This window comes from Melozone crissalis, unplaced genomic scaffold (genome assembly GCF_028551555.1).
Source record: "Melozone crissalis strain CALT ecotype California unplaced genomic scaffold, PUWL_Pcris_2 ptg000018l_1, whole genome shotgun sequence".
Classification (NCBI taxonomy): Eukaryota; Metazoa; Chordata; class Aves; order Passeriformes; family Passerellidae; genus Melozone; species Melozone crissalis.
In genome coordinates, this window is record NW_026535796.1 from 30,980,651 (window position 1) to 30,995,937 (window position 15,287).

At 34.7% G+C, this 15,287-nt stretch overlaps 1 protein-coding gene across 3 annotated transcripts in view; it reads left to right on the forward strand.

The window, feature by feature from the left end:
* The window catches only part of NPAS3 (neuronal PAS domain protein 3), a 592,966-nt gene that overhangs the window by 285,980 nt on the left and 291,699 nt on the right, over positions 1-15,287 (forward strand). For all 3 annotated transcript variants that reach the window (XM_054275330.1, XM_054275332.1, XM_054275333.1), the window contains one exon: positions 12,274-12,356. In XM_054275330.1, coding sequence (XP_054131305.1) covers positions 12,274-12,356 — 83 coding nt within the window. The remainder of the gene's footprint in view (positions 1-12,273; positions 12,357-15,287) is intronic.

Genomic DNA, 15,287 nt, shown 5'->3' on the forward strand with positions numbered 1-15,287 from the left:
TATTTCAACTTAATAAGTATCCACTTCAGTATTTTCATTCACAGCTACATTGCCTTCTGGAGCTTCAGATGCCTGAGAAAGTGATCCATTTCACCTCCCACAACACAGCTTTGGTTCCTCTGATCATAATGAACTTCCTTCCCGTAAGAAATGTGTGTGGTTGAAAGTGCCAATTCAAGTTAGCTGGTGTGAAATAAGAAAATTAAGGGAAGGAAAAAGAAAAGTGTGAAAAGAAAAGATGACTTGAGGTAGTATAAAAGTAGAAAATATGAGATGGAGAAAGGGTGTGCTCAGACCTTTCCAGAATTTTTTTTTGTACGATGGGTTTTTGTTCATTAAGTATTAACAAGTTAATTAGGGATTAATTTAAAAAATCTTCTTTAGACACAGTATGTTTACACCGCAGCACATGCTAGTTTAGAGACTGGAAGCCACCCAGCTGTGGTAAAACAGAGATGAGAAAGTTACTTCATCTTCCTTCTTGGGAAAGTTTCATGCCTTTTAACACAGCTAGACCTTATCAGTGGCCACATTAATCCATTTACAGCTAGTCCACTTTTGCCTTCATTTCACTATAAAGACATACCCTTAGCTCAGCTCAAAGTATTATGTGCCAGTAGGTCAAAAGACTATTTGGACCTCACAAAACAAATGGATTAGCAACACCTGTGTTGTGTATGTAACCAGAGCTGTTGAGTCCCTCTTGCCTGGTTAGCTCTGGTTAGAGATAATCAAGTGGTCATAGTAAGTGTCAACTAATTGGTGAACATAAGCAAGATACAGCTTTAAAATTATGTTGTGATTATCCCTAATTCTTAGTTTCAGTTTATATTCTTTAAAATATTATTTCCTTTATTACAAGTGTTTTAATATTCAATCTGTTTCTGCCATTCACTTTTCCTTTTAGTCATAACTTTTTTTCTGAAGCCATCATCCACCAAAGTAAGCCTTTCTCTTCAGAAGCCATTTGTCCATGAGCTGTCGCAGCAGTGTGTCTTTTCCTCTTCCAGCCATGTAGGTGCCTCTTCATTCCTCAGATCCCTCCTCTCCTGTGGAAGATAGACTCAATATTATGACAGAATTATTCTCAGAAAACTTTGAAACGGGTTTTTCAGTCATGCTTTTGAAATATTTGGGGCAGTTTTACTCAATAGTTATTTTTCTCCATCCTATTTGTAGAGAGAAGTAGAATATACCTTGCAATAATATTGCATTTGCAAGGCAAAGCCTTTGCATTGAAAGACTTGTTTGTTAGTATGCACAGAAAACTTACTGCATTTCTGACTTGTCCTAATACAACATTGTTGAGTGGAATCTTTTTTCTACAAGCAAATTCCTCAGATTTGCAGGTATTATTAACAAAATAAGGTGATTTTTGATTTACAGCAGGCAATTTAAGATAATCCAAAACACCCTTAAGCTATCATATTCATAACAAAAAATGTCAGGATTCAAATTGCCTTTCAGGAGGTTGCTAAAAGAAACAAGAAAAGTAGACAAACATTATCAGGCATTACTCATTAGCTTTTCTGCAGGATGTATAAAGATTGTGGCTGACTGAAAAAGAAGTGTGTTCTGTGTTGAATTTGAGCAGTCTTCATTCAACTCTGTATTTTACTTTAAGTATCTTATACTTCAAAAAAAAATTTTGTCTATTAAATTAATGAGCTTGATTTACATAGCTGTGTAAACTTAGTTCTTCAAAGGGACTAAGTACAAGAAATATGTTTAAGAATTAAAAGGTGATTTTGAAAAGGAGTAAAATGCAAGCAGAATTTAAAGGAAATAGCTCACAGATTGTTGAATTATTGTATCAAGAAAATTTTTATCTTAATAGCAAATGCATACTTGTATTATATTAGGTTTGGGTATGTATAATAAAGTAATTCTTAAACTAACCAAATGTAATACATTATCAGTATAATTGTAAAATTCTTTAGAAAAAAGAAAAAAATGTTTATCAGCGCTAATAGAAAGTGCAAAAGAGCTGGTTTAAAGACAGTGTTATCTTGCAAAACAAAACTTTGCTCCCAAAGTCAAGGTAACCATCTGTGTCCATGTCTAATTCAAGTACTGTGTGGGGAATGAATTCTGATGCCTTTAAGTTCACTTGCTAAAGAATACTTAAATATCTGGCTACAATAACGCCCTGAACTTTTATGTTTAACATGTTCAAGATACATTTTTAATGCTGAAAGCCTTGCTTTTACTCTTATAGCCAGGTAGTAAGTGTGAATCTTACCTGTGATATAATCAAATAAATGTTTTCCCTCACTGCAGAAATAATCTTGAGCTAAATTAATTCCTGATGCTAATGAATGCAACTCTGATGAAGTGAATGCTGTGTCTACACACTTCTTGGCTGTAGAATTTGCTTCCTGTTTTCTCACTACTAAGCACTCACTTCCATTACTATCCTGTCTTCTGATTAAACATCTCTTATATTTCCCTGTTAGGCACTCTCCAAAGGCAAAGGAAACTGGACTTTTTTCACATAACTATTTAAAAAGATCATTCAGAAAATGAAGGGGGAAACACCTTGTGCTGGAGCTGATAATAATGTTAACATGTTAACTTATTTCTAATTTATTCCAAGTTCATTCATCATGAACTGTATGAATTCCTTTAACCTTAGCAAAGACTTAAAGACTGTGTCGTATTTCTAGTAAAGATTTAACTATTCTTCTTACTAGTCATTGGGGTTTCCAAGAGATTCTGTTTCCTTAAAAACTGCTGAAATAGATTATGACAAGTAGTAGTGCACTTGCATGCATATGTGTGTTAGGAATGCAATCCAAAGTGCTGGAAGTGCTGGGAAATCTTTCCCACAGGGCCTTTGGATCCACTTTTTTTTTTTTCTTTTTTTTTTTCTTTTTTTTTTAACAAGCAGCAGTGCTTTTGAAAAGAAGCAGTTCCATCTCCCAGTTGTCATGACTTAACCAGTATTCTAAAGTGTCATACTACTTCCTCTGAGGTCTGCTTCATTAGGACTTGGGGATTTCCATTGCAGCCTATGCATGGTCATTTTTCAATCCTCAGCAATTCTGAAATGCTATTTTAGTTCTTATGTGAATTCTTGATGTAAATTTCTAGTGAGAAATGGAGACCTTTTTGCAATAGATTTTAAAAACATGTTCTGGTTCTACTACAGATGGTCTTGGTAATCTTAAATTTTTTCAGTTATTTTTTGAAATCACCAAATTTTCTATAGTTGCATTTTCTTACAGTCTCTCTTATGTACAGGCAGAAGCCACAGCTGGAAGACAAGTAAAAATAATTGACTAGTGGCACAGTTGGTTCTTATCAGAATCCTCAGTTAATTATATGGTTCACTTTTTGGCCGCTGATAAAGATTTCTTCCCTGAAATTGTAGATTGATTTCAGACTTGTATGCAGTCTCATTTCATTTATGAATCTTCATTTAATCTTTTCTGACTACATCCCAAAAAGGAAAAAAAAAAATGTACAAGCAAATCCAGCACCTACATGTGTCAGTCATAAAGCCAAATCTAGAAGAAGTAAAGCTCTGAAGTCACCTTAGAATGAGAAACTACTTTAAGCATTTGGATTCTTTTCAGTATGTCACTTACTCTGGTAGAATAATGATGCATTAGTCAGTAATTGTCTGGTTATATCATAGCTGGATTTTATATTCCAGCAGTGGATGTGGCTCCTACATTTGCCAACAGCAGTATTTGATAGACTTTCAAATTTTGGTGTTCATTTAACAAAAGGGGATCTGGGGTTTTCTCAGTGTTTTTCTTAGCTGGGTATGTGTAGGGGGGGGTTCTTTTACTTAGAGAAAAAGTGGAAAAATAAAACAGAAAAATTGAGTATGGCATAAGTGCAGGTGATCAAGACCCACAACAGCTTATGTCATCAGGCACTGGGTTTTCTTTCTCACTTGCACAGAACACATATAGTGTTCTGCAGCCCCTGTAATGAATTTGAATGACTTTTATCAAGTGTGAAATTTGTCTTATTTTTAAGAATGATACTGAGTGTGGAACATATTACTTAGTTCACTAACATCTAAAGCTGTTTGTTTCTGAAATTATGATCCACTTGCTGTCAGAAGAGACACTATGTATTTCTCAAGGAATTTCTTTAGTGGGTGATTTTAGCCATATAGCAAATGGTTGGCTTCCTGTGTAGATACTTGGCAGGGATAGCAGAGTCCTCACAGCATACAGTACCCTAGCCCGCTAACAGTGGAATATTGGAATCTTCAAATACTGTGGGTATAACAATAGAGGTTCATAGATAGAATAAAAGTTCATAGAAAGAAATAGATAGAAGCTAATAGAAATAATGCTAGTTATAAAGCATCTTATTGTTTTCCTTATTAATTTAGTTTTTGGTACCACAGGTTAAATAAATATTTTTTTTGTCTATCAGGAGTTGCATTTTACCACTGAACACTGAAAGAAGTTAAGTTTGTCAGTAAAATGTTGCAGTGAGCCCATCAAATCATGGGAGAAGTATGGCAGGAAAAGGGGGATGTGCAAGAAAGCAGACCTCAGTATAGAAGGGTCTGGTAGGGGAATTTGGATATGTTTCAGTGTTAGTGAAAACAGGGAAGGATGTGAATTACAGCTTGCCAATTTTCAACACACCACTGTCTAAGGCATGAAAAGGCAATTGTATTGGCTCTAAGTAGGAGCAGCTCACTGTTTTGTTCACAGAATATTCTGAAATAACATTGCCAAAATTTGAGACAACAAAAGAAGGGGAGACATAACAAAGCAGCATTTCTTCTTGACTTTCAGAAATATATTACACCTTGCCTCATGTAGATAGAACAGCTTTTTGGTCGCCTTGACATACTAGTGGCATATGAAAGCCCTGTGGATGGATGGAGCGTTAGATTGGAAGTAATAAGGTTGTGCCTGACTTACCTCCGCATTTGTAGCAGATGTTACAAATGTCATAACATGAACCTTTGGGATCAGACTGGAAAAAAAAAGCAAGACAACAGATGCAGGCCTCTTAGTTTTACCAGCAAGTATAGTCTGACACTATATAACACTGTTCTGACTTGATGTTAATACCCTGTCCTCCTCCTGAGAACAGAACCAGTGACACTAGCCATCTCTGTAGCATTGGAGCTGTAAAGGGGTGGCAGCAGTTTTCTCTTCAGAGGAATTTTGATACTAGTTTAAAAATAAGACAATAGAACTATTATTCCAGTAAGGGTCTTGGTGTGATAGCTGAATAAGTAATACAGACTCATCACTCATTTCTTCATGCAATTATAATGTTTATGCATTTTTTCTGCTGGTAGAGCCAAATCTCTCGGATTGGACATTTATCTAAAAGACTGATAAATTTCTAGGTTTTTAAGCCCTTGATTCACCCTACCTTTGTGTGTCCCTCTCCCTTGCCTTACCTATCTGTCTCTACTTTATCTCTTTCTCTTCCATACTTCTGTACACTTTTTCCTGATCTGTTTACAGCAGATGGATTTCCTGGGAAGCTTCTATCTCACTTTAATTCTTTTTCTTGATTTGAATTGAAAGTATTTGTTCTTTACTTTCTGCGTTGTCCTCAACAAATTGGGGAGTGTATGAAGTTATTAATTCCTTCTCTGTTTCTCACTAGTTCTTGCCAATGTTTCTGAATTTCATGGGAGGGGAATAAAATGAATGCAGGAGTATGGGCCCTTGTATTTTTTTGCCCTGTGCTTCAATTTAAAGAAGGGGTGATTCTGTCTGCCACATCACTCCCTCAGGTGCTGCCATTCTTGAACTGGAGGCTTAGCCCTCTCCCTGAAGAATTTCATTGTCAGGGAGAAGAGTGGGGGTTCTCCCATGAAGAATTTTAATCACCCTGTCTGTAGCCCTTTTGAAGGAGGCACAATAGTTCCTATAGTAACTACTACAGTGTGGGAGAAAGGCCAGTGCTCCCGCCCCCAGCCACAGATGGAGAACTCTCTTTGCTTAGATGACTGGAAATTCTTGCACAGCAAAGATTTCATCCTTTACAGTGAACAGGAAAAAAAAAATCTCTGAAGTAAACTTTTAAACGTACATGTGCTAATTAAGAAACAGTGCTAGTTATCAAGGAGAGAACACAAAATATACTTATTTCATTATTGGGGTTTCTAATTTTAAGTTCAAAAAAGAGGAAAAAAGAGATATTTAGGACTTTCTTATATACTCCTCCCAACCACCCTACCCCCACCTCCTAAAGAACAAATCCTGTGGGAAGGAGCAGACCTATAAACCAAATGAAGGTAATTGGAAAAGGAACAGGCTCCTAAAACAGACGAAAACTTACACTATGACAGTCGCTTTTCTTGCTTCTTTTTTCCATTAATTTTGAATGTTTCTCAAGGGAAATACATATTATGTCTTCAAATCCAATGATTCCAGTTCAATTAACAATTAATATTCAATTAATATAATAACGTCTGCTTTTTGACAACATTTCAATTTCATCAATTTAAGTTATTGAAACTAAAAAAGCTATTAAAAAGAAGTTTAAAAGAATTAAGCAGCTTGAATTTGAAAAGCAAGTTTTGCTAAAAATAATTTTAATTTCTGTAGCTTTTTCAGAGATGAACTACTGAAAATAATAAAGCACACTTGTAATTGTGTTGCATAATACTTTCATTAATTAACCAGTATATTCTTGACAACTAGTTGGCTATTCCATGGAAAGTTTAGGTTTACTTTCTCAGTCATGGATTACCCAGTAATGAATTCATGTTCTTTAACAGTGAACAGAAGATGGATATCTGGAATCTGAGGCGTTCTTGTACACAAAAATATAGATTTGAAGAGATTGTTAGCTTTGCAAGTTGATTATCATATATTGCATTATACATCTTACATGTAGTCCTTTGCGACAAATTTGTCCCGATGCTTTATTGCTGTGATACTTCTTTGGTAATGGCAGAGTATTAATGATTCCCATAGCTTTACTAAACCAAGATAAAATTCCTTTCCACATATGTTGCAGCTCCATCTAAGATTTATTTCTTCTTTCCATCTGTGAAGGTGGATAAGAGACCTAACTTTTGGATCATATGATGGCTAACAGGTGACATAATGTAATTTCTTTGGATACCCTTTCCAAATCAGGGGGCAACACCTCTGCTTACATCATGCTGCTAATCTCTTATCTCACTTTAGATCAGGATTTGAATACACATCTTGTATACCAGATGTCCTCAACTTCTAGGCAGTGGGGTTCTCTCTTACTGGAGATTTCTTTCCAAACTTAGAATCAGTCTTAAATGGGATAGCAAGGAACAATCAATGGGAAAAAATATTCATCAAAAGGTATTTAACATGAAGTATTTTTTTTAAAGCTTCTGTGAATGCTAGCATGCAGAAATACTGGAGTGTAATGTTAAGCACACTTCATCCTTCCCTGAGATTGAATCCTCTGTTGTTCAGTTTGGCCCTGTAGTCAGTGTCTCTGTATTTTCTAAAACACAGCTTTTAAAAATTTCCAAATTACTCATTATGTCTCATCAGAAAGCCCCGGTATTTCAAGATGACGTCGTACCTCTTCCAAACCACTTTGCCAAATTCACCTCCATTTCCTGTCATGAACATTTGGAGTTGTTCATAGAAATCACAAAAGATACATTTTCATGTAGAATCTACTCTATGAGAAGAAAAATATATTAGAAATTGTATTGTTATTTCAATAGATCTTTCTTTCTCCTCTAAAACAACAAAAAAAAGTTATATTCTGGGAAAGAATATTTAAAAGATTATCGCCACACTCATGCTGTGAACTGTTTTGCACATACAATCATCAGGCCACTCTGCTTCTTATGCTCTCTGATCTGAAAACATCATGGATTTTGTTGATACCTATGTGGAAAAATATTAGCCAATCCTATGTGAAGCTGCTGTGCAATTAGCCTGGTATGCTTACATATTTTGTGAATAAAACTGGTAATTTTCTTTTTTTTGGTAGGGTGTTTATACACTTTCATATTTATCTAGATCTGTTCAGTCTTTGCTAATTAAAGTCTGACTTTATTGGCAGTCATAATTAGAGCTCTTCAAGATGACCTCTGTTTTTTATAATTCTTCAGACAGCAGATTGCCTAAAAGGTTGCAGTGTGGCGGCCCTAAGTCCACCTCTGCTTCCAAGTGTACAAAAAGTTCTTCTTAGAAAAATCAACAAAATTAAATAAAAAGTATAGGGAATCGAGAAAAAGCTTTTAGGTGTAAATAAAGGTTAAGGGAAAAGAATTTTTAATTTCAGTTTAGTTTTTAAACTATTATTAAAGCAACAGAATTTTAAAACTCTGCATTTGAATTTTCCAAAACTTTCCACAAAAGCAGTTTATGTGGAGGGATGCCGTGCAAAATCTCACAGGAGTTTTTTAGGGGAAACTGAGAATTGTGCTCAAATGCTGCTCTTCCATTCCTAGTGATCAAAGGATACTGCTTGTGCTTTACTAGAACTCTGTCTTCACCAGTGGAAATGCATAGTGAACATCAGTCTTTGGTCTGTACTCCCACACCTTAGGGCTGTGTTTAAGAGGAAATCCTTCCTTTTCAGGAGGCACAGAAATCTTTGTTAGGCCGTCTACCTTTTTCTTTTCCATGGTTTCCCACTTTTTTCTAGCACAATTGCAAATGCTCTTGAGGTTGCATTAAGCATGCTTAGACTGCCCCCAAGACAGTCTGAAAGAGAGATGGCTCTTCCTTCACCTTATGCATAGATTAGTCATTGAGGGAGGAATTTTAAAGAGGAACTAGTGAACACTTAGAATTTTTTTCTTTTATAGAATAATCTCATGCCAGGAGTAGACATGTCAGTTTGGATAGTAAAGGTCATAGTCCAATGCCATGGAAAGTAAAACATTTTCATAGATAGATTCTTCTGCTCCAGCACTACGAAGTGCACATGTGAAAGCAATCTTTCTATCTTCTTGTCACTATTAAAAGTCAGTATTTAGTACAAATATTGTTTCTACCAAGTTGTTGATTATTTTGTGCATTTGAGCATTAAATGTTGTCAACTAAATGTAGGCAATACAAAATATGACTACGTGTGAAAAAGTCTATTCAGAGATGTTAGTTCATACTGCTAAAATAGGAGAAGCTTGGAAGAATTTAACCTGGGTTTGTAACTTGTTTCCATTGTGACTCCTTCTGGAGTTTGGTACACATTCTTCAGCCTTTTCCACATCCTAATTTCCCCTGCTTCCTATAACTCAGAAGGAGAAATTTATTTCATGACTTTAGTATTTTGTTTCTGTCAAGAGTCTGCATTTAAAAAAGGAATCCACATTTAAGAAAAAAAGAGTGCATTCACACCTTTAGGTCTGTGAAGGTCGCTGAGCTACTTTGATTTATAGATTTTTTGAAATAAATCTTAAATCTCTTGCTTTTCAAGTTTTCTGTGAGTGGCTGAGCTGTGGCTGCTGATGGTTCCATCTAGAGGGTGAGAGATTTAGATGACTAGCTGTGGCTTGTGTGATGGAAACCAGTTCAGTATTTATAGTTTCTGTTTTGAAATTTTAGAATAAAATAACATTGGGCCTGCTTTTTAATCCAAACATTTCAGTCTATGTCTTCCTTTCTTCTATTGGCATGCCAGCAATTCATTCAATACAAATAAGAGGTTTTGTGCTGTGACTGTACTGTGAGATTGCCATGTTTCTGAAAGGTATCAATGTGGTATGCACTTATATACCCAAAATAGTATCTTTCTTCTGCTGCAAATAGATATCAAGAAAATTTGAAAGCTCAAGTAAGTAAAATAATAAGAAAATGAATCCAAATGATTAGAGAATTTAAGTTTCCCTTATTCTATATTTGTCTCAGTATTCTTGTCTCATTCCTCAAAACATGAATAATTATAGTTATGGAAGTGCATGAAATAAGATACATATTTAATACTTATTAATTATTTATCAAAAAAGAGTTGCAGCATGGCTACCAGAAACAATTGTTTTCTGTGTAACTTATTATCATGGTCGAAAAATTAGGAACTGTCGTGAGAACTCCACATTACCTGACTAAAAGCAAGACACATAAATCCAAGAGTTCTAGTGCTGTAAAAATGTCAGTGAACTGAATGGCATGAAAGTACTACAAGATATTTGTCTATGTATATACTAGCCCCAAGCATGCAGTCATCGATGGAGGATTAAACTGACAAATTTTAAAGCTAAGATCTGACCCTCTCTTGTTTTCTAGTTAACTCACTGACCTTAAAGTGATTTCATTTGAGGTACAGAACTGAGGGTCCCAGTTGTGAAGGACTGATGACTTACCTGTAAGTGTCATTTAGGATTCAAGATACTGTTTTAAAGAGGGCTGCACTGACTTCACGCACTTCATTCAAGTTATGATACTCAAATGCTAAAACCCTGCAATTGACATCATAGAATTGGATTCAATATATGATGGATACACTTTAAAATGGTAACACAAGGATATGGGCAGGAAACAGAAAATTAATTGAAAGGTAAATTTCAAATGTTGGTGTGTTCAGCCAATGTGTGGAAAACATGATGCAGTCTAGCTGGAAGAATGGAAGGACTTAAAGGATTTCAGAGAGGAGTTGCAGGTTAACAGGTTGAGGGATTTTTTGGTCTTTACAATGCTCATATGGAGACTATTATGAAGCAATGTCTAGCAAGCCAAAAATGAATTTGTTTTTTTTTCTTTCTGATAGATTATAAATGAAATAACTTTTTTGTTTCTGATAGATTATAAATGAAATAACTGTACAAAGCATCATGCTGACAGCAATCATGATCAGAATACTGAAAATCTTTACAGTGCTTTATATTTTGTTTAGTCCCACAACTTAAGATAAAGTTTTTCTAAGAAATACAGTCTTGAAGAGTTTTCTTTCAAGGTGTTGGTGTCTATGTCCTTGGATATGAGAAAAGAGGAGGACTCAGAAATACCAGCTCTACAGCAGCCTCCATTTGTAATTATGAGCTATTGCCTGAATCTATTAGCTATGAAGCCACCTGTTTGCTCACTATAAATAGCTTAGAATTTCCTGCAAGGAAATTACATGAAACATCAATAAGAAATGATGTTACATTTCAGGTCAATATGACTATCATTACTTGGCATTTATCTTTTCCAACTGATATCATGTTTGGCAGCCAGTATCATAGAAGACTTAGAAATTGTTGCTCTGTGTTTTGTTTCCGTTCATGTTAAATTGGCCTGTTCAGTAATGGCAGTCATTCATTCTGCTTGTTTTAGCAGATCCTTGATATTTCATTTTTCTTATCATACACTGTAAAGACAGCAATACGTGAAGATGGACTAGTGCTATGATGGTTTCAGAGACATTAGTCTCTCATCAGGGTCTTGGGATATAAATGCTTTTTTACACACCTTAGAAGGATGCAGAATGAACTTCACCTCTTCTCTCTGCGGTGGATATGCCTGATTTTGTCACTAAGACAGGAAAGGGAGTTTCCTGCAGCCCTGAGCCATCTTTTCTATGCTCTGGCTTTCTCTGTTCATGTGGGACAGGTAGCCCAGGCCTAAGAAGCCTCAGCTTACAGTAGATGGCTATATTTGATCATAAACAGACTTAGTTTCTGGCTTTGTGTTCCTGGCATACAGAGTTTAACAGAATATTAGTTTTGTGATTTCTCAGCCTTTTTTGTAGTCACTGCTGCCTTCAAAGCATAACTACCTATTAGTCACTTTGTACTTTTAAACTATGTAATTTAGATGCTGAAGTTTCAAGTACCTATTCCAGCAACTAACATGGGTATCTGGGATACTAAAATACTTCTCTACACTGAGGAGAACTTTGATTTGAATACTAGATGTATTTATAAATGTTGGCTTTTAATGTTGTGTTTATTTCATTTCAGTTTCAAATAATATGTTCTGATAAACCTCTCAGATGTTTAGTGGAATAAACTTCCTAATTCATAAGTAATATTTAGTTCTTATCCCACATTTCAAAACATTTACAATATGTGTAGCCTCTTTTTCGATAGTATTTTTCACTAAATTCTACATCCTTTCATTACCATAAGCCTACAGGGATTTGAGGTATATCTGAACAAACAAGTAATTTCCAGATTCATTGGACACTTAAATAGGTTGTTTTCTAAAAATCTCCTTTTTTATACTACATATTTGAGTCTTAAATTGCATATTAAATTACCAAATTTATGTGCTATATAGAAGGCAAAATTTAAATTAACCACCAGTGTATTAAGATGCAAAACATTTAAGGGGTTAATGTCAGTGATGAGGATGCATGAGAACTAAATGTGCAGACCTTGCAACATAACTGTTTTTTATTCAGTTATAGGTGCCCAGCGCAGGAGAAGTCCCAGTGCCCTTGCCATTGAAGTTTTTGAATCACATTTGGGAAGTCATATATTACAGGTAAAAAAATGGCTTTTCCAAGAAAAATCAAAATATCTATCTAGTCACATATCTGCCAATAATTTGAATAGTATTGTTGTCAGCACTTCTACTGATGAGATCTTTTTTATGCTCATATTTCTTCTATTTTGAAAGTCCATAATTGGGAGACTGTTAATGAGAGGCAAGGCAAGTGTTATTTTAGCTGAATCACAATATTTTGTTGTTTAGAATGGTGTTAGAATCTGTTTGCTTGCAGAATGCCCTTATGTATTTGTGTGAGTGTGTGTACAAGCTAGTATTTTATGTTGGTGCTTTGTCTTATGTCATGTATCAATTTAGGGTTGGTGTTTTTTCCCCACTTTGGTTTATGAGCACTGCTTTTCTCCACGATATCCCAGTTGTCACAATTATATATCACAAATTTGGAGCAATCTGCAGAGATTAAAAGATGAAAGCATGCCTCTTAGGTGTCCTTAGCTGTGGGCTGCAAACTGGTCTGGTATTTGTCAATCAGGCTTGTCACATGACACAAGTCATCATATTCCAGGAAGACTCAACTGAAAAACGATGACCTGAAGGAAAAATTCTTGTGTGTGATTTATTTTGCCAGGGTTACTACAGCCTTTCTTAGATTGAAGTGATCAAATGTGGAGCAGTTAAGAAGAAAATGTGATGTGCCCTGCAGTAAGGCAAACCCAGCCCTAAGGAAATAAAACCACAAAGTCTTTTCTAAGTGTGGCACTAAATAACTGCTCTTATTTAGCAATGTACACAGCTTCTCAATGCAAATATATTGTCTGGTGTATTATCTTTTGAGAGGTACGAGAGAGGTAAATTAGGATATTATCATGAGAAATATTCCACTTAATTTGAAATGATTGAGAGCTATCTCTGTACTAACTCAGCTGTGGTATTCAAAAGTACTATAGATAATGTCAGAATTTTCATGTCTTTATAAAGTAACTAAATGCAGAATAGCAACAAAGATAATTTTAGGAAAACATTAAATTAACTAGTAGAATTAATTTCTCTTCGGAACAGGAATTATGAATGAAATTATTTGCTTAGTTATGCACTCTTGGCAGAGGTCTAGGTCAAGTTTTTGATTCTGTAAGCAAATACTTTTCTTGTAGTTATTGTGTCAGAGATCTGCACCATTATCTACAGTACTATGTTTGCATATTAGGCAGGAACACTGCTATGTTGTCGCATACATGCAGAAAAAAATAAAGAACTAGCAGTTTTATGATATTTCAATTTATGTAATTTCTCAGTATGTTGAGTGTGTAAACATATTGTATATCCTAAAGGTATGTTTTTTACAATATTACTTATAACTCATATATAAATAAAACCTCATTGAGACTGATTTATTTACACTTTTTAGGTATTAAGTATGACTCTTATAGATGAAAATGAAAAATCCTGGGATGGCCACTTTGAAAACTATTTGAGTTTTTCACTTACTGTGTATTAAACAATTGGTGACTTTCATACTTGTTTAAACTATATTCCATTTATGGATTGTTGGGATTTTTGGGTTTTCTTTTTGAGTTTTTTTTTAGGTTTTAAAAAATTGATTTGTGATAAATTAAGGTGTTTTCAGGACATAACTTCATCATACTACTACTAAAAAAACCCCTGTATTGCACTTGTATTCTCAAAACTGAGGATCTTAAATCAAAATTACCATTAGCCTTAGCCATTAGCCTGTTAAGGTGTGGTCTTTTCAAAGAAGATGATGCTTTTATCAAAGTACTTCCATGAATCTCTCAGTTGATAATAGGCAGTTCAACCCTGATATTTGCGAGATACACGCTTGATGATGGATAAAAGACAATATGAATTAATAGTGGTGACAGGCTTATCAAAATTTGTTAAGATTTTGTATTATTTTAGCAGAGCAATCAACCCTTGGGAGGTGATGGGTCATGGATTCAAATGTACCACTTCTAAACAGATCAGAATGAACTTCAAAGTACTGCCTTGGTCTGATAGGTAGTAATATAATCACCAGAAGACAAAATGATTTTTAAAATAGCAATGGATAGACTTTGTGGTGGAATATGGTTCTAGCATGTTCTCACCTAGTCTGCTTCTCATAGAAATTATTTTCAATTAAGTATCATGATAAGTATTGTTTGCAAGTGGAGTAAACAACCTTGATTATACTTTGGGAGTTTTAGTTCCAGAGTCTGCTATCTGAAGAATTTTAATTAATAGTTGGTGTAATCCCTTTTGCTATTAGTATTTTGAAGACTTGGTTAAGTGTAAGCTCAGAAATTAAGGACCTCTCTAATCTTTTTAATATTTTGGTACTTCAAAATTTATTGATAGACAGATATGCAAAATACAGTAGATTTTTAAAAAGTGGATATAGTTTATTTAAGATGAGGTTACAAAAACAGAAATGGAGGCACATATTGTGATATTTTTATATTTTGAGTCTACAAATAGGTAGTGTCAGTCATGTCTAGGTATATATTATATGCATTAGTTGTGTCCATACATATTAAATCCATGTGTTTATATATAATGCCTAGTCATCATTGAATGAAGAATGCCTTCATCCATGATTTTTTTTCTATTATTTAGGAATCAAATGTCTAAATACTGCTTAATTGATGATTGATACAGGTACTAAAGGTTTTCTCCCATATGCAGTTAAGTGCCGAAAATAGTAAAGTAAAACTCTACCTGTCATGAGAAAAATAAAAGTTAAAAAGTAATTGATTTTAGTCTGAGATAGCATTTGTGCCCAGGGATCATACAGTTAAATCTGTTCCGTTAATGGCAGACTTCATCAACTACAAAAATAATCAACACACCATTACCTTTACATAAATTCAGAGATGAAAAATTGACTAGAAACCCTGATAAAAGGAAATTTAATACTTTTAAAGGGCTTCATTTGAGTAAGGCATCTTTGCATTTGTCCTTTGTACAAAT